General features: G+C 40.3%; 2 protein-coding genes and 1 long non-coding RNA gene across 3 annotated transcripts in view; 1 reads left to right on the forward strand and 2 right to left on the reverse strand.

The window, feature by feature from the left end:
- The window catches only part of LOC132087996 (uncharacterized), a 27,172-nt gene extending 15,866 nt beyond the window's left edge, over nt 1–11,306 (reverse strand). The window contains exons 1-5 of the long non-coding RNA XR_009421045.1: nt 11,132–11,306; nt 10,944–11,075; nt 10,652–10,691; nt 10,417–10,576; nt 8,075–9,073 (exon numbers count right to left, since the gene is read on the reverse strand). This is a non-coding gene — a long non-coding RNA (uncharacterized LOC132087996). The remainder of the gene's footprint in view (nt 1–8,074; nt 9,074–10,416; nt 10,577–10,651; nt 10,692–10,943; nt 11,076–11,131) is intronic.
- Nucleotides 1–21,470, reverse strand: part of LOC130702946 (small ribosomal subunit protein uS13) — a 25,708-nt gene extending 4,238 nt beyond the window's left edge. The window contains exon 1 of the mRNA XM_057524576.1: nt 21,461–21,470. The gene's annotated coding sequence lies outside the window, so the exon portion shown is untranslated. The remainder of the gene's footprint in view (nt 1–21,460) is intronic.
- LOC130702940 (E3 ubiquitin-protein ligase HERC2-like) lies at nt 15,727–18,934 on the forward strand. Its single transcript, XM_057524570.2, has 11 exons — nt 15,727–15,925; nt 15,993–16,224; nt 16,292–16,440; nt 16,498–16,669; nt 16,736–16,883; nt 16,951–17,229; nt 17,294–17,479; nt 17,549–17,653; nt 17,715–17,890; nt 17,951–18,364; nt 18,449–18,934. The coding sequence occupies exons 2-9, from the start codon at nt 16,031–16,033 to the stop codon at nt 17,730–17,732; spliced, it is 1,251 nt and encodes a 416-aa protein (XP_057380553.1). The 5' UTR covers nt 15,727–15,925; nt 15,993–16,030; the 3' UTR covers nt 17,733–17,890; nt 17,951–18,364; nt 18,449–18,934.
- Nucleotides 21,471–21,573: the final 103 nt, after the last annotated feature.

The following is a 21,573-nucleotide window of genomic DNA, read 5'->3' on the forward strand; positions in this document are numbered from 1 at the left end:
TCGCGATCCGATCGTTTTTAGCCAACATGGTCTCCGCGAGTTGACTCGACCGTTCGGGTTCTAAACGGCACACGATTCTCGCACTGTGATTGGCTCTCCAGCTGTGACGCCAGTGGCAACCACCACTGAAAGAAAGCAAACTGTTGATGTGTCGTCTGCTTGTGTCGTCTGCATGTGTCGTCTGCATCGATTTCTATTTTCAAATTAGGCCCAAATCATAAAATTACTAATAAAAAATCACAAAACATTCCTGAAATCAACACTGACATCTTTTACGATAACCCCTTGGACTCGACGGTAAGCGATTTTTTTGTTTCCAGTGAACCATGAATGTAAGTAGTTTAATAAATGACTGTAAAAATTCGAATTTAAAAATAAACCAAATGAAAAAGCTTTCCTATTCCTTTTGTATTATTATAACGATAAGCCTATACCATAAGACAAATTTGGAATCGTAAAACTGTTTTTGAACTTATTTTACGTTGATAATAATGGAAATTTTAAAAATTCCGCCTAAAAATAATGGCATCCGTTTTCTCTACTGTGATTGGTTGTTCGTAATTTAGTATTTCTTTAACTAATTTGATTAATTTTGGTTGCTTAATGCCTACCAAAACATTTCTCATGACACAAGGAATCTAGATATTACATCGATAGCGTATAATAAGCCAAAAAAAATGCCTAAACGAAGGGCCCAAAGTTTTCGGTTTTTCATAGTTTCCCCTCCTCCCATAAACCGTCCAAAAATAAAATATTGTCGCGATTATAACTTCGTAATGTTAATGTCATGCTTTTAGTAAAACCGACGTCACGGTGGACCTTTGTGTTCATTGCGTGGAAAACGTTGCTGTGTTGTTTTGTTATAGTGTACCAAGAAAAAACCTTGTTCATGTTTACCTAGAATTATCTTTCTCAAGTCTAAAGAACGTAGTGACTACTCTTTCGGTTGTTCAGTGTAGTTGTTTTTTGGGAGTTAGTTGAAAATAGAGTATTAATGGTGTGAGTTGGATCTTAATCGATAGTGTATAAAGTGTTACCAACTACTGGTTGTGTCTTAGTTAGTAGTGGTTAAACAGTGGATTATCTGAGATCGTTATTGCAGCAACTAACTGGGTTACCATTATTGGTGAAAATTCATCAAAGTGAAGCACATCGGAATTAACTTATTCGTCTTTGAGGAAGTGTCCATTTTGCCCGCGACAAATTGGTGGAGATGCAGGGTAAACGACGCCACACAACCAGATTCTACAACCTCACGTGATCCCGTTTGTCGCTGATTCCAACAGAACCACTCACAACCTTGCGTTCTTAAAATAATCTTTCACATCTTCAATTTATTTTTCTTATTGGTTAGTGTTAGTACATCGTTTAACAAAGATGTCGAGAAGAGGAAATAGACCAGACGTTGAAGAAGAACGAGTTAGGGAACGCGATCCCCCGATATTTAGTGGAACACCAGGGGAAGATGTAGTAGAATGGATTGCAACATTTGAACAAATTGCTGATCGTAACTGATGGAACCCTGTGCGCCGAATGCGTGATTTCGCACTATTTTTAGATGGGGTAGCCCGAAAGTGGTATCGCAGTCTTCGACCTGTACCTGCGAACTATGAAGAATTGAAAACCGAGTTATTGAACGCTTTCAAAAACCCCAACTATGAATATAACTTAGAGATCCAACTTCGAAGTCGGTATCAAGGAGTTGATGAACCGGTTATGAGCTATTGCTTTGACGTAGCCTATCTGTGTTCGAAAATCGATCCACACATGACAGAGAGCATGAAGATCAGTCATGTTTTGCGCGGTATAAAACCCACTCTTATGGAACGAGTATATCCGTTGATAGTTCCAGGATTAACCGACACAAAAGCGTTATACCAACTTTTACAGCTCCATTCGCAAGCATCTCACATGGCTAACAGGGGAGAATGGTCGGCCAGAGTACTAAACTCCACTTCTGATTCCGCATCACCTGTTATGGTTATGAATAGTTCAAATACGACTCCCCATGCTTATGTGACGCAGGATCAACTAAAAACTGCGATTGAATCGGTAATCACTCACGATCAATTGAAGACAGTCATTACGGGAGTTAAGAGTGATTTTTCGTCAGGATTTACGAACATGGAGAAAATGCTTACCGGAATATACGAACAACAAGTGGAAAAAAATGACCGATTCTTTCGGGATCAAGGCAGGAGATTTTATCAACCGTCGGACTCGAGAGAAGAAAGAGATTATCCGAAGGGGAGATTTCAAAATCATTATTCGAGAAATACCCAGGGAAATGTACGATGCTACACATGTCAAAAGACGGGGCATATGGCTCGAAACTGTCCTAACTTTAAGAAAAAATGCCATACTTGTGGAAAATCTGGACATCTTGCTCGCGACTGCCAGAATCAAGATAATTCCAGTTCGAACACACCATCTTCTAGTACACATGTTACAAAAAACTAAATAACCCGGTGACTCATGGAAGGAGTAATGTAGCCGTCACATATAGAGGAGGGAGGGCGCAATTGGAACACGCGGCAATTGAAACAAAAATTCTACCACTTAAAGTATGTAAGAGATTTTGTTTAAAAAATTTTAACTAACGGGAATTAGGGTTCTACATTTTTAGAAAAAATTGGAGGCTTTAGAATTTAAAAGTTTTCGAATTATCCCAGAAAATTGTTTTTTGACTGTCCATTTGTTGTTTTTTTGCAGACAATTTTTTCGTTTTCACACTGAAAACGATGGAGAAAATCATTAAAAAAGGTCTCCAATCATTCGTTATTCATTAAGCTATAAGTTGATCACATTAATTTTTTTCTAGCTTAACTTTATCACCTATAAAAATTAAAACTCCGAGAAGACCCATGGTCGGAGCAATTGGAACACCTTGTTCCAATTGCGACCCTTCCGTATGCGCGTCTCCTTTACTGTAGTCTGGCCACAGTGTTCCCTACGCAGCGTATTAGCAGAGCTCTTTTTTCAATTATTGTTTATTTTGTGTTTTATTTCGTCTGCTGGGTGGCTGGCATTTATCGTCTGCCACAATGTTTGCGCTTTTATTTACAACGTTGAAGAAAGAAATTAAATTTTAAAAATTAAATTAAAGACATTAACAACAATTATGATGTAAGGCTGGACATGCAATATTCGATTATAAAAATTTGATCTCCATACTATTAACCGTTCTTTGGATTACTAACGGTGTTCGGAACCTAATTCAGAAAACTACTAAAATTCATTAAATAATATTTATTAATAATTAATATATATTATATATTAATATTAAATAATAATTTTATTAGTTACTATAGAAACTTATAAAACATCTTAAAAAATAAAGATTAAAATTCTCTATATTACTGTAAAAAATTCATCAAAATACGTATCCCAGATTCTGAGATATCGTCATTTTAGTTTTTTCGTAAAACCGGGAGCTCTTTTATGGGAAAACCCACGTTTCAATTGCCCAGACGCTCTGTTTCAATTGCCGAGTAGAATTGGCAATTGAAACAACTTGGGGTACCTCCGGTTTTTTACTCATAGCACATATTAAACTTTGCCGAACCCACCCAAAAAAAATACTATTATGTAGCTGAGATAACTGGCTACAAATCTATATATTTTTTACTTTACTTGGACGATTTTCCTACTTATCTACTTTTTAAATCGGAGCGGAAAATATTCAAGGGCGCTACGGCGGCAGCAGCAGCCGCTATAGGCTGTAAAAAAAATTTTCCGCTCCGATTTATTATGTAGAGGAATAGGAAAATCGGCAACTATGCGGGATGAGAAGATAGCGCAAATATCCTTGGAATAAAAATTTGCCGTTTTTAACTCAAAATTATAGTGATTCTGCATATGGCATGATATGCAAAATCCCATATTAGATTATAGTTTAAATAATGCTTTTTTTTAAGCCCAAAAACGCCCTCGTAGCCCCATTTATCGTCGCGTACATGAGAGCCAAAGTAGCCCCATTTGCTACTGGCTCTCTCGACTGTCCGGAAACTTTTGCCAGCTATTTTAAAGGGCCTTTCCCGCGAAAGAAAAATTCCCCCCAAAAAATCATGTATAAAACTAATCTTAAGGAAAAATTACATTTTCAGAATCATCTATGTCCGATGATTAGTATATTTTTAAGAGTTTAAAGAAAAACCGGTTTTTCCATAAGTCGCTCTCGGCTGTCCGGAAACTTTCGACAGGTACTGTATTTCACAGGAGTGGACGCCTACATACTGACGCAGATACTCTGTCACGCCAACCCGTTGCGAAGCCGGAAGAGGAAAAAGAAATACCGATGTTATTGTTACCTGATGTAAGCAAAAATCAATCAATTGAATCTTTACAATCCCTGGAGTGGGGTGGCGTAATTGCTGGATTGAAAGAAAGTAAACCAACAAGAGATCGGATGGAACCAAAAAAAATGACGCAAAACTTCACATTGAAAGATGGGATTTTGTTTTGACAACATATACAAAATGGTACAGCTCGTTACCGCCTTTGTATACCACTTTCACTTCGAGAGGAGATTCTATTAGCTTGTCACGATGACTTAACCGCCGGTCACCTTGGCAGAACTCGTACCATCAATAAAGTTGAGTCACGTTATTTTTGGCCAAGCATGCGGAAAGATATTGTTGAACACGTTAAAACCTGTATGGACTGTCAAAGCAAAAAGAAACCTTCACAAGCCCCCGCTGGTTTTCTAAACCCTATCAGAACACAACAACCTTTTGAAAAAATAGGATTTGATTTACTAGGACCTTTTCCACGTTCCAAATCGGGAAATAGACACATCATAATTGCCGTGGATTATTTCACGAAATTTGTCATTGCAAGTGCGGTACCTTCAGCAGATACAAGACAGGTGGTGAATTTTTTTGTTCACCGCATCGTATTGAAGCATGGGGCGCCGTTGAACCTGATTACAGATCGGGGACAATGTTTTGTTTCTAATTTTGCCGAAGAACTCTTCAAAGCCCTACAAAGTAATCATTTGGTGACCACGGCTTATCATCCACAATGCAATGGTCTAGTTGAACGATGTAATCACGCTTTTCCACAAATGTTATCTATGTTCGCGAATTCGTCTCATGATGATTGGGATGAAGCGTTAGATTTTGCCACGTTTGGATATAACACTAGCAGACATGAGTCCATTGGTGTTAGCCCATTCCTTATGCTATACGGTAGGGAAGCCATACTTCCCATAGATGCAGCGTTGGGTAACAATCCGAACCCTATCTACTTAGATGGATCTGATGCAAACAAATTACAACAACTGATTCAGCGATTAACATTCGCACGGGAGACGGTCAAGAGACGAATGTTAACAGTACAAACCCGCCAAAAGAAAAACTACGATGCTCATCATCGCCACACTAACTATTCTGTAGGCGATCTAGTATGGGTATATAGACCACTCCGGAAGAAAGGTCGTTCAGAGAAACTACTACATCGTTATCATGGACCATTCAAAGTGTTAAAGAATTGCAGTGATCTCAACTATATAGTTGAACTGCGGCGGGGAAGATGTAAAGTGAGCGATCGTGTTCATGTATCAAAGATGAAACCATTCTATAAGCGGCAATGTTTAAATTCAAAAACCCTTCTTCAGAAAAATACTGCAAAGAAAAATAAAGGTAGGAAAGAACCAGAGGTTATTTCAGTATCATCAGATGTTTCACGTGGAAATGACACCCGTTCTACCCAAATGGATTTTACAGATGCATCAGATGATCAATCGCTTGGGGCAAACGCTACAGATGAAGCTAGAATTGCCAAAGACTCTTCAGATGACACGACAGATGAGAGCGCAATTGAACGGATCCCTTCAGATGCTACTTGTGAATCGACAGCCAAACGATCGTCGAGGAAATCTACAGATGAACGTAAAACTGAAAACAACATTACCTTTATCCATTCAAAGAGAAAGTAAAAAACAACGTGTGATTTATGATAATCTGAGATCAAGGCGCAATGCGCAACCCATATCTCGCCTGGGAATTAACGATTGATCGGGACGATCAATCTCGGTGGTGGGAGTAATGTCGCGATTATAACTTCGTAATGTTAATGTCATGCTTTTAGTAAAACCGACGTCACGGTGGACCTTTGTGTTCATTGCGTGGAAAACGTTGCTGTGTTGTTTTGTTATAGTGTACCAAGAAAAAACCTTGTTCATGTTTACCTAGAATTATCTTTCTCAAGTCTAAAGAACGTAGTAACTACTCTTTCGGTTGTTCAGTGTAGTTGTTTTTTGGGAGATAGTTGAAAATAGAGTGTTAAGGATGTGAGTTGGATCTTAATCGATAGTGTATAAAGTGTTACCAACTACAGGTTGTGTCTTAGCTAGTAGTGGTTAAACAGTAGATTGTCTGAGATCGTTATTGCAGCAACTAACTGGGTTACCATTATTGGTGAAAATTCATCAAAGTGAAGCATATCGGAATAAACTTATTCGTGTTTGAGGAAGTGTCCATTTTGCCCGCGACAATATTTATTAATGGACAAACTGTTGGTCTAAAAAGAATAATTCTAATTGCAATGAATAGCCCATTGTAAGGGCTTTCGATTTTCGAAAAACTTAAAGCAGTATTTCCATGGCAAAAAAATATAAAAAATTTAATTTTGCAAAGTTTTGCAACCCAAAGATGTGATAGACCCAAACGATAAGACGACAAAAAATCTTTCGTTCCAGAACTTATTTGGTTACGGAAATCCTTCTTTTAATGTTACAGAAATAGAAAGCTCATATTAAGAGCTATTCCTTGAAATTAAAATAATTCATTTCGGACCGATAGTTTGTCCAAGCCCAAATGTCGTTTATACACAGGGCTTTGACAACATGATCAAGAGGCTACAGAAACACGGGCACAAACTCATTTTGACCCGACTCAAACCTGAAGTTTTGCTCATTTTGTCCCGTGTGGGGTGTGATTTTCACATGCACAACGAAGATGAAGATATGCAAATTTTGCTCAGGGATATTTCTACACGTGATGTATGTATATCTGTTGACCCATTGTCAAACAAAAACTCTCCCGTGGCAGAGCACACGTCGCTAGAGTTCTCTTCGAGCGTCGATGGAAATAGCGGGACGGACCAAGTACCGCCCGTAGTACGAGTTGGTAATCACGACACAGCGCTGTGAATTGTTCTTTAAATATTTTTCCGTCTTCGTCTGCTATCTGTGTCGAACTTATTAAAAGCCAATTATCCCAACAAACGAGTGTCGACATTGTGTAGAAACTGCACACGCAGCGTGAAATTTGCTTATCTCGTGAGTAAATATAAAAACGGAAAACCCGCCCCAATCTTGATGTGGTGCGCATAATACGGAATAACGATAACATCACATACATCGACCTTGGCAGCCTGACGTCTGTCTTGTTTTCGATAACTTCCGTCTTTCGAATTCGTCTCGTTTGTTTTCGATTTTCATGTTTCTTATCTTTTATTTCAAAATCATGGTGACGGAAGGAATGAAACGAATAGAGTTAGCTTTTCGCGATATGTAACACTGCACGATAATAACACAAAAGAAGGGCAAAAAAATGAACTTCAGGTGAATTTCGAAGGAAATGGCCGTGAAAGGTTAACTTGCAGTATCTCGTGAAATATGCCGCTGGTGGCCCTCTTGCATAGCTACCAGCTGTATGCCAAATTTTTCGGTACTTTGTCAAGCGAAGGTCGTTTTGAAATGTTGACGACCATTCACCCTGTCGTGAGTGTAATACAATGAAAAAAAGGAAATCTATATTTTGTGTGCAAGACGAGATAATTGTCCCTGTTGCATAAGTAATAGTCACAATGGTCGTTTCCTGAGTTTCGCCTAAGACACGTAATGGGAGGTGTACTAAGTAAGACACTGTGGAGCTGAATAGGCAGATTACAGTACGTACTGGCGCTTGGGTAACTTGGGTTGAAATACCTCTTGGGAGAAATGCAAAATCAATCTCCTTATTTTTTTTCTTCTTTTTCTATTTTGACGGTTGCTTTACCAGGAATGCGCCGTTTTATGGAAGAATGAATATAAATAGTTACATTTTTTTCTTCTTTTTTAATTATGTACCCCAGAGTGGCACCTACACCTTAAGAGAAGCTATCATTGTGGGCTCCGTCATTTCGCGATGCTCCATTCCTGTCCTACACTCTGCTGCGGCCATATTAAAGCTAACTGAAATGAACTACAGTGGATCGAATTCAATTTTCCTGCGGATGTTTTTCGACAAAAAGTACGCTTTGCCGTATCGTGTAGTTGATGCAGCTGTTCACCATTTCGTCACGTGAGTATTTTCTTGTCGAATGCAAATTCGATAAAACTCGTTAGTTAACGTTTTGAATTTTTTTTTTTTTTACAGATTTCAGCTTGATTCAAGGGAAACGCCCGTTTTGTGGCATCAGTCGCTGTTGATGTTTTGTAAGCGATACAAGGCGGATCTTAGTAGTGAACAGAAAGAGGCATTGCTTCAGCTAATCACTGTTCACAAACACCATACGTTGACACCAGAAATCCGCCGTGAGCTGTTGCACTCTGCTTGCAGAGACGAAGAAATGGTTGATTAAATAAGCATAGAACGATCAATAAATTTGATATCCTACCTTTTAGTCATCGTCTCTACTACACACAAATGTAAAATTCATCCGTTTCTGCGGATAAAACCAGAAGTATGAAAAATGGCGTAAAATTAAAGAAAACAATAAATGAAAAACCAGGTAGGTTAGTGTATGTTCTCTATTTCCAAAGCACTTCGGAATGAAAGAGAAACATAAGATACCTCTCTTCGCTATCCCTTCAAAACTGTCAGCCATAAAATTACGTTCATATCTTAATGGCAAAGGCTAATATTAAAAATAAAAGGAGAGAGAAGGCACATATGTATGCAATTTGATGAGAAACAACATCACGAAGAACACGGAATACCGAAAGCAAGCCTTGGAAAAAACAACCCCGCCGTCCTGTGTTCAGATGTTTAAGGGCAAGTGACGTAGCTGCCATTTTTTTAGTGCAATGTGGTAAGTTGAAGATCAAAACTATCACCAGGTATCGGATGTGTTAGTTGCGGGAATTCTTTTGAAATAGAAAAAAATATTATTATTATTAAAACTAGTAACTTTGGGCCCGTCCAGGGCCGGGGTATAGGTGGCGCTAGCGTAATTAACGCTATTATTAGGAAAATCGACCACGCCTATTTTTCACCTGTCTAATTTTAATTCTTATTACAAATTAGGAGTTCCCCTTTCTTGCCCGCCGACCCACTCCCTGTTTCGGCCCGTCCATCACTGACTTTTCTGCCGGCCAAAAACCCAGCTGAAGTTACCCGTCGACCCCCTCTCTGCCCGTTAAACCACTCTTTGCCCGTCAAACCACTCTTTGCCCGTTGGCCCCCTCTCGGCCCGTCAACCCACACTCTGCCCGTCAACTCACATTGTGCCCGCAAAAATGCCTGCTAGGGGACATCTTCCTTTTTTTTTGCATTTGCCCACCTTTTCCTCACAGTCTCGGCCCGTCAAAACCCCTGCTATAGTTGTCCGACCACTCAGTTTTTGCCTCTGCCCGCTAAGAAGCCCGCTGTTATTGCCCGTCGACCCTCTCACTGCCCGTAGGCCCCCTAACTGCCCGTCGACCCACTCGCTGCCGGTCGACCCACTCGCTACCCGTCGACCCACTCGCTGCCCGTCGGCCCCCTCTTTGCCCGTCGACCCACCTGCTGCCCGTTGGCCCATTCGCTGCCCGTCGACCCACTCATCTGCCCGTCGGCCCACGCACTTCCCGTCGACCCACTCGTTGCCCATCGAACCACTCGCTGCCCCTCAGCCCACTCGCTGCCCGTCGATCCCCTCTCTGCCCGTCACTCCACTTTCTGCCCGTCACCCCACTTGCTGCCCGCCAAAGCGACTGCTATAGTGGCCCATTGACTTTTTCATTTTGTTTTGCCTGTCTTTCCCTCGCAGTCCCAGCCCAGAAAACGCCCGCTGTAGTTGCCGTCCAACCACTTTTTCCCTCTGCCCGTCTTTTGTCGAATAGTCTATGCCCGTCAACCCCCTTTGCCCACCAAAAAAACCTGCTGTAGCTGCCCGCCTCCAACCGTACAGTCTCTGCCCGTCCGCTTACCTATTGTAGCGCCCACCCGTTTTATACCAAGCCCGTAGACTAATAAATTGCATTTATCCGTCCTATTGTACAGTCTCTGCCCGTCAAAATACCCGCTTTAGTTGCCTGTCCACTTATTTCTTGCCTCTGTCCTTCAACCCACTTTGCTTCCCAAGAAACCCGCCGTTGTTGCCCGTCGACCCCCTCTCTGCCCGCCAAAACGCCTGCCATAGTGGCCAATAAAAATAATAAATAAAACTAATAAAATTAATAAAATTAATTAGAATAATAATAATAAAACGCCCTGCTCGTCAGCTTACGTGTCGTTGACCGCCAAGCCCGTAGACTGGAAAATTACCCGATTCCGCAATTTCACCCGCAGTTTAGTTTTCCACAACCCCATCCCACCAAGCAGACGGCGGATTTGGCGCCAGCCAATCACAACAAATGCACAGCGTGATAGGCTCCACCTCCAATTTCCTTGTTGTTTTATAGAGTATAGATTAATTATTGACAATCAAAATACAAAAAATGAAAAACATAAACAAAACAAACCCAAATTTGAATGTGTTGCGTGCAGGAAGGACGATGGTTTCTAGGGATTTCGACACAAGGAGGAAAGAAGACGAAAGGAAAGAAGACTTTTCTCAAATTTTTACCTCGGCATTGGTACTTGAGTTCCCTGTATGGGAATCCTGTTATCGATTTTGGATTGCTATGAGTCATTTAACAACACAATATTAATTCACTTACACAGTAGCTTCTGTTAGAATATATTTAACAGGTAGTTTCTTAGTTAAAAACAGAAAAGACTTCCTAATCTACTCAACAAAATGAAACTTAATACCTGTGTAAGGAGAAGGGTCACATTGAAGCCTCTTTCTTTCAACATTATGCTTGCAATTTTCATAAATGCAGCAGTCTGCTGTCAATACCATAAGAGCATGGCTTTGTTGTTTTACATGGTCTATGCAAAAAACTGCAACACTTTTTAAATTATTTTCATCAAAACAAAAGAAATACGTTTTGTCTTACGGGGTTTTTCACATTTGCCGACGGCTGCTCCAACTCACACTACGCCAAAGAAAAAAGGCTTAAATCCGAACCAACCAATAACATTCTTGTCATCTTCCACATACACGAAATAAAAATTCAATATAAGTAAAAAAAACTTGAAAATATACTAAAAATGAAAAGAAAAAGAAAACAGTAGCAGGCGAAGGACACAACACTGATGGAAAGTGCCGCCTGGTGGCCGAAAACGGAAGTTATAATAATATGTTATCGTAAGTTCACGACTGCTTTTACTATATATAGGAGGACCGAAGACGCCGAAATCCCGATATTACACCTAGCGGCGATAACCGAAGATATTAAGCGGGGAGAATCGCGATTCCTGCCGCCCTAACGGGAAGTATTAGCCGTACTTTTTCAATAGCTTAATTCCAATGAGCCGTTTTAAAAAACTTTTTTTTCTTTTTCCCTAGGTATGGGCCTAGGCCGCAGCATTAATGCTGCGGCAATGGGGCTATTAGGGGGACCGAAGACGCCAAAATCCCGATATTTTACCTGGTGGTGATAACCGAAGATATTAAGCGGCGAAAAACGCGATTGCTGCCGCTTCAACGGGAAGTATTAGCCGTACATTTTAACTAGACTAAATTCCAATTAGCAATATTTAAAAAACTTTTTTTTCTTTTTCCGTAGGTATGGGCCTAGGCCGCAGCATTAATGCTGCGGCAATGGGGCTATTAGGGGGACCGAAGACGCCAAAATCCCGATATTTTACCTGGTGGTGATAACCGAAGATATTAAGCGGCGAAAAACGCGATTGCTGCCGCTTCAACGGGAAGTATTAGCCGTACATTTTAACTAGACTAAATTCCAATTAGCAATATTTAAAAAACTTTTTTTTCTTTTTCCGTAGGTATGGGCCTAGGCCGCAGCATTAATGCTGCGGCAATGGGGCTAGTCTCAAGACGAATCTGCGCGCTTCAGGTGAGACTGGCTGCAGCATGCCCAACCCAGGCTTTGCCTGGTCTGCAATGCGTTCTTGAGTATAAATTGCCCAAATGGTGGCCTGCTTGTTCACGCAGGCCATCCCACCCCCTATTGACGGGGAAGCGAGTGGCGGGAGAGCCGAGCCAAGGCGGACTATGAGCAATTTGAATTAAAGTCCGCCGGATGGTGTACAGACTGCACGGGCAAGGGCTTATTGGCCTTTTCAAGAATGAACAGTCGCGCATGGCCTCAGCGCCATGCGGAATGCATTACATACAATCGTCTACCTGAATTTGAAAAGTAGCAAAGTTTAATTGCTGAACTATCTAACCAATAGCTAGGCAGACCTCTCCTACTTACCATATTCAACTCACATTTCAAACAACCTATTCACCAGCTAACAAGAAAATGGCAACCGTTCGACCATATCTACCAGTTTCGATTGATCTAAATCGGCTACAACGGATATTGATACCTGTGCTGCCGCAACCAGAACCTGATACGATGCGCCAGCTACCACCGGGAAAATTGCTTCCTGTGGAAGAAACATACAGGGACGTAAGACCTAGACGCATACGGGTGGCACGGGAACAATCACAAGAAGAGAGGAACGTGTTGGAGGCCAAGAGAAAGCGAGCTCTGCAAGCACTATTAGCTGAGGCTAAGCAAAAACTTAATAACGGTAAGAATTTGGCTGTGACTAAAGCTATTGTTTTTTCAGAGACACCTGCCAATCCTGGACCGTCCAAACCAGTGGGTAAGCGTAAGCGGGAAGAAGATGCGACGGCAACTCTTCCTGACGAGAAACGTTCGAGACGATGAAAATCCTCCTTTAGTTAGTCTAAGTTATTAGTAGCGTGCATTCACGAAATTCTGTAAGAATGACTGTGTGTGTGAATGTGTATACCTTTGATGTAAATATCCTAGTCAAAATTATTGCTTGATGTGTGTGTATGAGTATGAATGTGGTTTGAATGTATCATGCTTTGGTTTTAATTGGAAAATGCACTGCTTAATACCTAAAAAAATTGTCTTGTCTCAATTTTATTTGGTTGGTTTGGAGGGGGGTGGTGGTGGTTGGGGAGGATATTAAGGCTTATTTCGCCTAACTCACATACGACAACAAAAAAGGTTCCATATCTGATTTATTTTAAGGAAAAAAGCATCTTTTCTTTGCACCAAAATATGTTTTTGTAAGCGACATAGGGCTCACTGCTACAAGGAACACTTTTTTTTACTCAGTCTCTTTCTAGCGCAATAACTCGATTGCATCTCATTGTTAGTTATATAATGTTACTAATTCAGTAAACCTTGCCAATTCGGAATTATCTAACCTATACATGATTAGGGTAACCTCTGCCATAGGAACGATCCTCATCGGAAAAAAATAAGGTAACGGACATCTATGGTAACCAGATAGAGTTGATGGACATCTCTATTATTATTATACCTGTAGCGCCTTTCAACATTCCTCCGAATTGTGCAATCCTGTAGTTCAAAATTAGCCGATGTTGATATCCACGGCGTGTCATTTGGGTTTCGAGCCACATGTATGGGAATCTGAAGTCGTTGGTTAATAGATGGTCTTTCTCGATTGTTGCGCAGCGATCTACTTTCTAGCCCATAGTGCAAGGTCCTTAAATGAAAAATCGTTTTTTGTAAAAATTGGGAATTCCATTAAACACGTCTCACACGTTTTTCATGAATATATAAGTCCCCGTTTAAAGTTACTTAGGCAATATTCTCCCCATCTGGTTATATTTTGCTGAATCCTAGTCGAACTTGGTTCGCAATAGTCCCAGCTCTTGGGCGTCCAGCACCAGGTGTAAGAGCACTCTTGCGTGTTACATTCGCTCATGCAGAATTTTAGTTGGGTATTTTTTAACAGGGATTTTCCATTCCCTAGTACCCTTGCTGGATTACATTTTTCTACATTTTTCCTCTATAAAAAAAGTATATCCGTTTATGTTCATTCTTAATTCGACTAGTTTTCAAAGAAATCATCCCAACCAAATCTACCACGGTTGCAACAAGTTAGTAGCCTAGTACAGGTATAATAGTCCAATCTGAAGTTTTGCAAACATGGCGATCTAAGCTTTTCCAGCTGGCGGTGACAAGGTAGCGCCAGTGAAGCGAATGCTACAAGAACAGCTACCCTCATTTCTTCCTTTAAAAAAATTATAGTAATGAAAGAATTCTTAAAATATGCATCTTTATGTTTGTCTTGAACTAGTATCGAGCGTTTTCCCTCTCCAATGAAATTGAACGATGAATTGAAACGAATGCAAGGCTATTGAAATTAAATTAAATAGCAGGCGTTTAGTCCACAATGTTGGAACATATTTTCTCGACTAAGACAAGGGTAATGCGAAATGACAAATGGAAAAGCGAGCGAATTTGTTTTACCATACATCGCCGTGAAAGAACGGGATAAAGCGCAAAATAGAGTGAATAAGATAAACGATAGGGCACGATAAAACGTGACGAAACATTTGTTTTCGTTTTTAGTATCGAAAAATGAATTTCATACGAAATCGTGTAATGCACTTTGTTTTATTTTCAATATGATTTCGAAAATACACGTATTTTCCAAATTGTTTAGTTATATATTTCTGTTATTATACGATAACTGATGCCACCAGCGTCTTGCTCTTCATCTTCATCGTCTTTGTATCAAGTACACGATAAAAATTAATTTAAAAAACATTAATAATTAATTCATTAATTATTTAAACATTAGTAACTACATTGCAGATAGTATTCTAAATGATGATATGCGCGTTAAATGAAGTAAAAATACATTTCTTCTATTTACCGAGAGGCAGTATAATCGCGGATATTCAGTATAACACTATAGGAAAAATGCTGCGTATACAATACGATGAGGTACTTCTTTCGTAGATGCGGCGTAGTTGAGCAGAAAGTAAAAAGAAACTTTTTTCTTCTTCTCAGTTTCAAGGGCAACAAATAGCAGTAAAATTTATAAAGGAAAAAAAGGTAAAATAAATGATAAAACAGAAGTAGAATCGATTTAGAAATCTAAAACGTCGTTGTTTAGACATTTACAAAGTTAATATTTGTTAAGGCAAGAAAGGCTGCGGTGCAATAGATTGCACCAGGACTAGAGTCCATTTCGGATGGATTTTGTGTTGACAACCAGGCGCTGCCGGAGACTAGCAGACGTACCTAATCGGATCACATCTCTTAAAAAAATACAGAAATTTTTGTGTTCAAACTATGAAAAAATCACTTTCTGTTTAGGCAATAGACGTCTGGATAGCTATAAGTAACGGAGTATTTCAAATCAGTTCCCAGCCTAATTTCATATTGCTCTATGATCGTGGGTAAATTTGGTTTAGTGCTTAAATTAGGGTTATCGTTAGTATTGACATTTTTTTTTCTTTAGAAAGAAAGGTGTCAAAACGAGCATGCCGTCTTGTCCTTTGTCATCCCAGCCAAATGTCTTTTCAAAAGGATCGTTTGGCAATCGTTTCAGCACTAAAAAACACTTAAACAGTACACTTCAAAGCGGCCATGATCTTGGCATAAAGTTTGATCTCCAGTTACTACTTGAACGGCAGTCTTGAAATGAAACATGGAACAAATTAGTGAAAAATGGGATATGAACATCTGATCAGATTAATCTGTTGGTTGAAGCTACCAATAACAAAACAATAAGAAGTCCAAGTGGAAATTTCCCTTGTGCATGCTGTGATGGGGAATGTGAGTTAAAATGTCAAACTGTGTCCCAAAGCTCAATTGAATCTTCATATATTGAGAAACCGGTTATAAAATTTCTCAATGCATGGACATGGAACAAGGATGTTGGTTGGTTTGACTTACATTTATTACATTATTATTTGCCGGTTGAAGATTACTCACCTTTTACTTCTAGGTTTGGGCGATGTAATAGAATGTAGAAAGAATCTAGAGATGCAGTTAGAGGATCTCTGCATCAAATCTTCACAGAGCAGTTTGAATCTTCAAAATTTAACAAAACAGCTCACCCTTTTCCGTCGACACGTAGAAGAGGTGAGGAAAGTTCGCTATTCAGAGGATTCAAGAACTCGGGGGATTGGAAATCTGAATAAAAACGAACTGGATAAATCTAATGTTCAGAGAAAATGGTAGTAGTTTTTCCTTTTAGTCTTGTTTTTTTCAATTGTATTAACAACGATTGAATGTAAACGCAAGGGTATATGAAGAAGTAGGCAGCATTTCATCAGAGAAGAGTAAAAATCCTGTGTCATCACCTCACACAATTGTCACCACCTTAACTGAAGTAGGATCTAATGCTGCACTTAATTTTCTATTTGCATTTTTCCGTCGTGCGTGGCAATCAGGTATACATCACATTCTAATATAGCCGCCAAAACGTTTAACACCTTGTTTTGCAATAGACGAAGACGGGGATGCCTGTTTTGAGTTGCTTATTCACGCACTAGAATCACTTCGCAGTTTACCTCCCGCGTCTATCTTTCGTCTTCTACATCAAAAGGATAATAGCACATATGACCTCTGGCTCAGATTGCTCAACAAATCTGTCTCATTTCTACGTTCCATTATTTTCGAGTACGGATTTTAATTTTTAAAATTTTCCTACCAAGTAAAATTATGAAAACTCCTCGTCTTATTTAGAGAAAGTTCGTGTTCCATTCCTCTACGGGATCGACATGTGGCGCTACAACTTCTTTTAGAAGTCAGCATACAACGTGGAAGCCTCCTCTGTGTTTTACATGCTATACACCTTCTGCTCGAATTATGGGACGTGGAGGAAAGTGGTCAGGTAATTTACCAGTAGCGTTAAGTAGAAAAGATCCTTCTACTAAAGGATTTCCTTTTCTTTTCTGAAGGACAACCGTTCAAATAATCGAGGTCCTGCGATTGCTCCCTTAATTCTGACGCTCCGCCGTTGGAGCGCAGTACAGCAAGAGCAGACGGGGGGTTCCGAAAAATACAGTGATGAAGAATACGCTACTAGTCCATCGGCTTGCCTTCTAAGGCAAGCCAGCTTATCGCCTGAACCAGAAGATGGTGACAAAGACGTCGACGTTGACCTATATCAAGCTGCTGTTCTCATCTTGGCTCATTTGGATCGATTAGCAGCTCCATTTATTCATCCACCACTATCGGTTTTATTTGCAGTTTCACCGAATTTATTTTACGTTTCATGACAATTTACTTTTTCGTGTTCAGGATCGAACAGTCATTGAAAACACTTTAATTCGATTGGATTTAAATGCCTCGACCACGACAGATCGTTACACCGAGGTCCACAAATTTTCAATCACAATCGAACAAATGATCTGCACTGCCCTTGGCCTATTAATTCTATCCGGCGATGGCAAAGTGTACATTATCGGCTACACCGATCCAGAACCGGTCAGTTCGCGTTACGTGAAATTCCGCAGTTTTGCACACGTACTTATAATTTTTTTTCTGTGCATTTAGACTATCCGAATTCACAAAAGTTTCTCCGCTTTTTCGGTTGCGGAAATTAGTTTTATGGCCGGCGCTTGTGTCCGTGTTATCCTAACTAATTTTTCTCCCGCAACGGTAAAATAATTTAATGTTGCATAGCCATGTTGCTTCAAGAAAACATCTGACACTCGTTTAGCGTGGGTTACCCAACTAGTCGCTTTGTTTTATGGAGGGATCAGTATAGCTATTGCCTTTGTCGCTGAATATCTAGGTGGTGTTTTGCAAGCTTCTTTAACCATTTTTGGTGTCGTGGGTGGACCGCTACTTGCCCTCTTCACCATCGGGATGTTTTCAACGGTCGTCGAACAAAAGGTTTATTTATCAATCAAGCCACTGATTCCTAACTTCACTTTAACACAACTTAATTTGCAGGGAGCCCTTACTGGGTTGGTTACTGGACTGGCATTCAGTTTGTGGATTGGATTTGGTGGTCCGAAGCCTCCCATTCCACGTCTTCCTTTAAGAAACGATGGCTGCGCCGAGTTCTTGAACGCAACAATTGATTCCACAACTGAGCAGTACCTTTCAACAATTTCTCCTTCTGCCTTGCCAACAGGAGTCACGCCAGCAGATGATTACTTCCCACTATATCGTGTATCGTTTATGTGGTACGCACCTCTTGGATTTCTTCTGACAGTTCTTGTTGCCCAAGTGGTCAGCCGGATTGTTAGATTAAGCGTTGAAAGGCGAGGCGTATCAGGCCAAAAGATCAATGAAGAATTGCTCAGTCCAATGTTTCCGCAGTGTTTCCGCACTTCTCATCATCTTCCAGATCCCAACTTACTGGTAAAATCATAATATTCATATTTTGATTTTAAAGGGAGGATATTTAATGTTTTGTTTTTGTTGCCTTACGTCGTCGTATTCTAGTTGACTCCTCGTGAAAATTACGAAGAAAAACAGAGCCACGAAGACCAAACTGTATCGAAAATTTGAAGGCCGTTCCGAGCTCAGGAATAGTATCTGTTGTAGTCCAAAAAGCTCACCGAAAAATCTCGGAAAGAATCTCATCAACTGGAAACCAGTTCACAGTAAATTCATTAAATTTTGGAATCCACGCACAAGTTAAAGATCAACTCCTTTTTTTTAATCTTCAGTGCAATAGTACGTAGAAACGTAAAGTCCTGCGGTTTAATGTGAAATCAAGTGTGACCTTGTAGGGTTAACACTTAAAAGTATCGTTGTTTTAAAATCTTTCGTGTTAATCACCATTTTATGTGGTTAAAGCCGCTTCATCTCCGTGCGTCCTGATCTACATATCAAAATCTGTTCTTTGTTTTGGTAGGCTTTTTTTTGTTTCTAGTTCAATGAATCAGTTACATCATTGTTGTTAATTGTATGTTGAGAATGTTTAGTTTGATGAGAACATTATTACACATCTATTTGTTGTTAAATTTCCTCTTAAGTGGTGGACAAGTATCCCCTTCATTTTCAAGGAGAAAAGTAGAAGCTGTTTTAGAAACCACAGGTTCATAACTACTGAAGGTCAGCCATGGTTCAGCCACCTAAGAATGTCTTGATTCGAGAAAAAAATATCTTCAATGTAAATGGCAATTTAGGACAGATACCATATAATTAAGGAACTACCTAATGCTTTTGTGCATTCTCTCATAGTCAGGTGACATATATCATACTGGTTGATTATGCAGTGGATGAATAAAGATCAAAACTTCTACTGTGGCATAAAAGTTCAGATGTACTATGATGCTTGATGTTGCTGAGTTTGTTATCGCTGCTGCTGCTGCTGTTGTTGCTGCACATACTAGGATGCTTATTGCATTAATCCTCTGCAGCTCTGGCTCTATTGTCCCGTTAGTCATGGATCGAACAGATATGGCGCCCTTGTGGATGGTTCGCTAGAACTGTAACAAAATTCAAACATTAGCACAACAAGATAACTATTAAATTTAACATTTCTAAGATTTGTGTTTCATACAACTTATTAGACAATATCAAGGGAGTGGCGAATACAATTGTAAACAAAGCCAAAATAGGACCACTCATCCTCCACCAAAGCAAACATGAAAAGGAAGTTTTACCGTTAAATCTCACTACCCACAATCACAGGAAACAAAAACTAACTCAGCAAAGAACAATGCAGCAGCCAATACTGCTACTGCTGTCTATACGTAAGGGCATGGCTTTGCTGCGTTAAATGATCTATGTAAAAAGTTGAAACGCTTTTTAGTTTAGACACATGTCAAAATAAAAAAATACAACCTTTTGTGCTACGACGTTTTTCACGATTGGTAAGACAGCCGTTCCAACTAACGCTTCACCAAAGAGGGAAGGCTTGAATTGGAACCACACAATAACATTCCAGTAATTTACTTTTCACATACACGGAATAGAAAATTAATAAACAACGAAAATAAAAAATATACTGAAAGTGAAAAAAAAAAGAAAACAATAGCAGGCGAAGGACACAACACCGTTGGAAAGTGCCGCCTGGTGGCCGAAAACGGAAGTTATAATAATATGTTATCGTAAGTTCACGACTGCTTTTACTATATATAGGAGGACCGAAGACGCCGAAATCCCGATATTACACCTAGCGGCGATAACCAAAGATATTAAGCGGGGAGAATCGCGATTCCTGCCGCCCTAACGGGTAGTATTAGCCGTACTTTTTCAATAGCTTAATTCCAATGAGCCGTTTTAAAAAACTTTTTTTTCTTTTTCCCTAGGTATGGGCCTAGGCCGAAGCATTAATGCTGCGGCAATGGGGCTATTAGGGGGACCGAAGACGCCAAAATCCCGATATTTTACCTGGTGGTGATAACCGAAGATATTAAGCGGCGAAAAACGCGATTGCTGCCGCTTCAACGGGAAGTATTAGCCGTACATTTCAACTAGACTAAATTCCAATTAGCAATATTTAAAAAACTTTTTTTTCTTTTTCCGTAGGTATGGGCCTAGGCCGCAGCATTAATGCTGCGGCAATGGGGCTAGTCTCAAGACGAACCTGCGCGCTTCAGGTGAGACTGGCTGCAGCATGCCCAACCCAGGCTTTGCCTGGTCTGCAATGCGTTCTTGAGTATAAATTGCCCAAATGGTGGCCTGCTTGCTCACGCAGGCCATCCCACCCCCTATTGACGGGGAAGCGAGTGGCGGGAGAGCCGAGCCAAGGCGGACTATGAGCAATTTGAATTAAAGTCCGCCGGATGGTGTACAGACTGCACGGGCAAGGGCTTATTGGCCTTTTCAAGAATGAACAGTCGCGCATGGCCTAGGCGCCATGCGGAATGCATTACCAATAATCGTCTTATCTCAGTTTTAAAAGTAGCAAAGTTTAATTGCTGAACTACCTAACCAGTAGCTAGGCAGACCTCTCCTACTCCACAAACTCAAACTCATATTCTATACCTTCGATTAATAAGCTGATAAGAAAATGGCACCCGTTGCACCTCAAATGCGTAAGGTGTTAGCGACCAGTGCGAAAATTGCAAGTCTCCATCGCGCTATGTTCGGCAATAAGGTTCTAAAACCAGCAACGAAACCAGAACCAGAAGCAAAGCAGCTTATTAATAAGCCAATGCCGCTGATTGATACTCCAAAACCTAACGACTTGCCGGCTAAGCGTAAGCGGTATGACGCACCATCACCTTTTGTATATAAGAAACGTTTTGAGGGAACCAATTCAAAAGAAGTCATTCGGCTTCCACCATTATTATCATTAGACGATATAAACAAGTTACAAACTAAGCCGAAACGGGTTGGGCGTATTACTAAGCAAAGGCTCGCTAATGATAATAATGTGGCAAAAACTAAAGTTCCTAATCTCTTGCAGGCACCTGTCATTGATCCAGCGGTAGCGGCCAGAGCCAAGGCGGGCAGTCTTTACGCCAGTCTGTTTGGGGGTAAGCTTCCACTACCAGCAAGAATACCAAAGCAGCTGACTGATAAGCCAAAGCCCTTGGTAGACTGTCATATCCGATCACCATTGCCATCATTGCCGAAATCAGATCCTGGCTTGCCGTGCCAATCACCATCCC

Source organism: Daphnia carinata, chromosome 5 (assembly GCF_022539665.2).
Source record: "Daphnia carinata strain CSIRO-1 chromosome 5, CSIRO_AGI_Dcar_HiC_V3, whole genome shotgun sequence".
Lineage (NCBI taxonomy): Eukaryota > Metazoa > Arthropoda > Branchiopoda > Diplostraca > Daphniidae > Daphnia > Daphnia carinata.

Coding starts and splice junctions, on each gene's coding strand:
- LOC130702940 (XM_057524570.2), top strand. CDS start 16,031: ATGCAGTTAGAGGATCTCTGCATCAAATCTTCACAGAGCAGTTTGAAT. Junction 16,225..16,291: donor TCTAATGTTCAGAGAAAATG/GTAGTAGTTTTT, acceptor TGTAAACGCAAG/GGTATATGAAGAAGTAGGCA. Junction 16,884..16,950: donor ACGTGGAGGAAAGTGGTCAG/GTAATTTACCAG, acceptor TCTTTTCTGAAG/GACAACCGTTCAAATAATCG.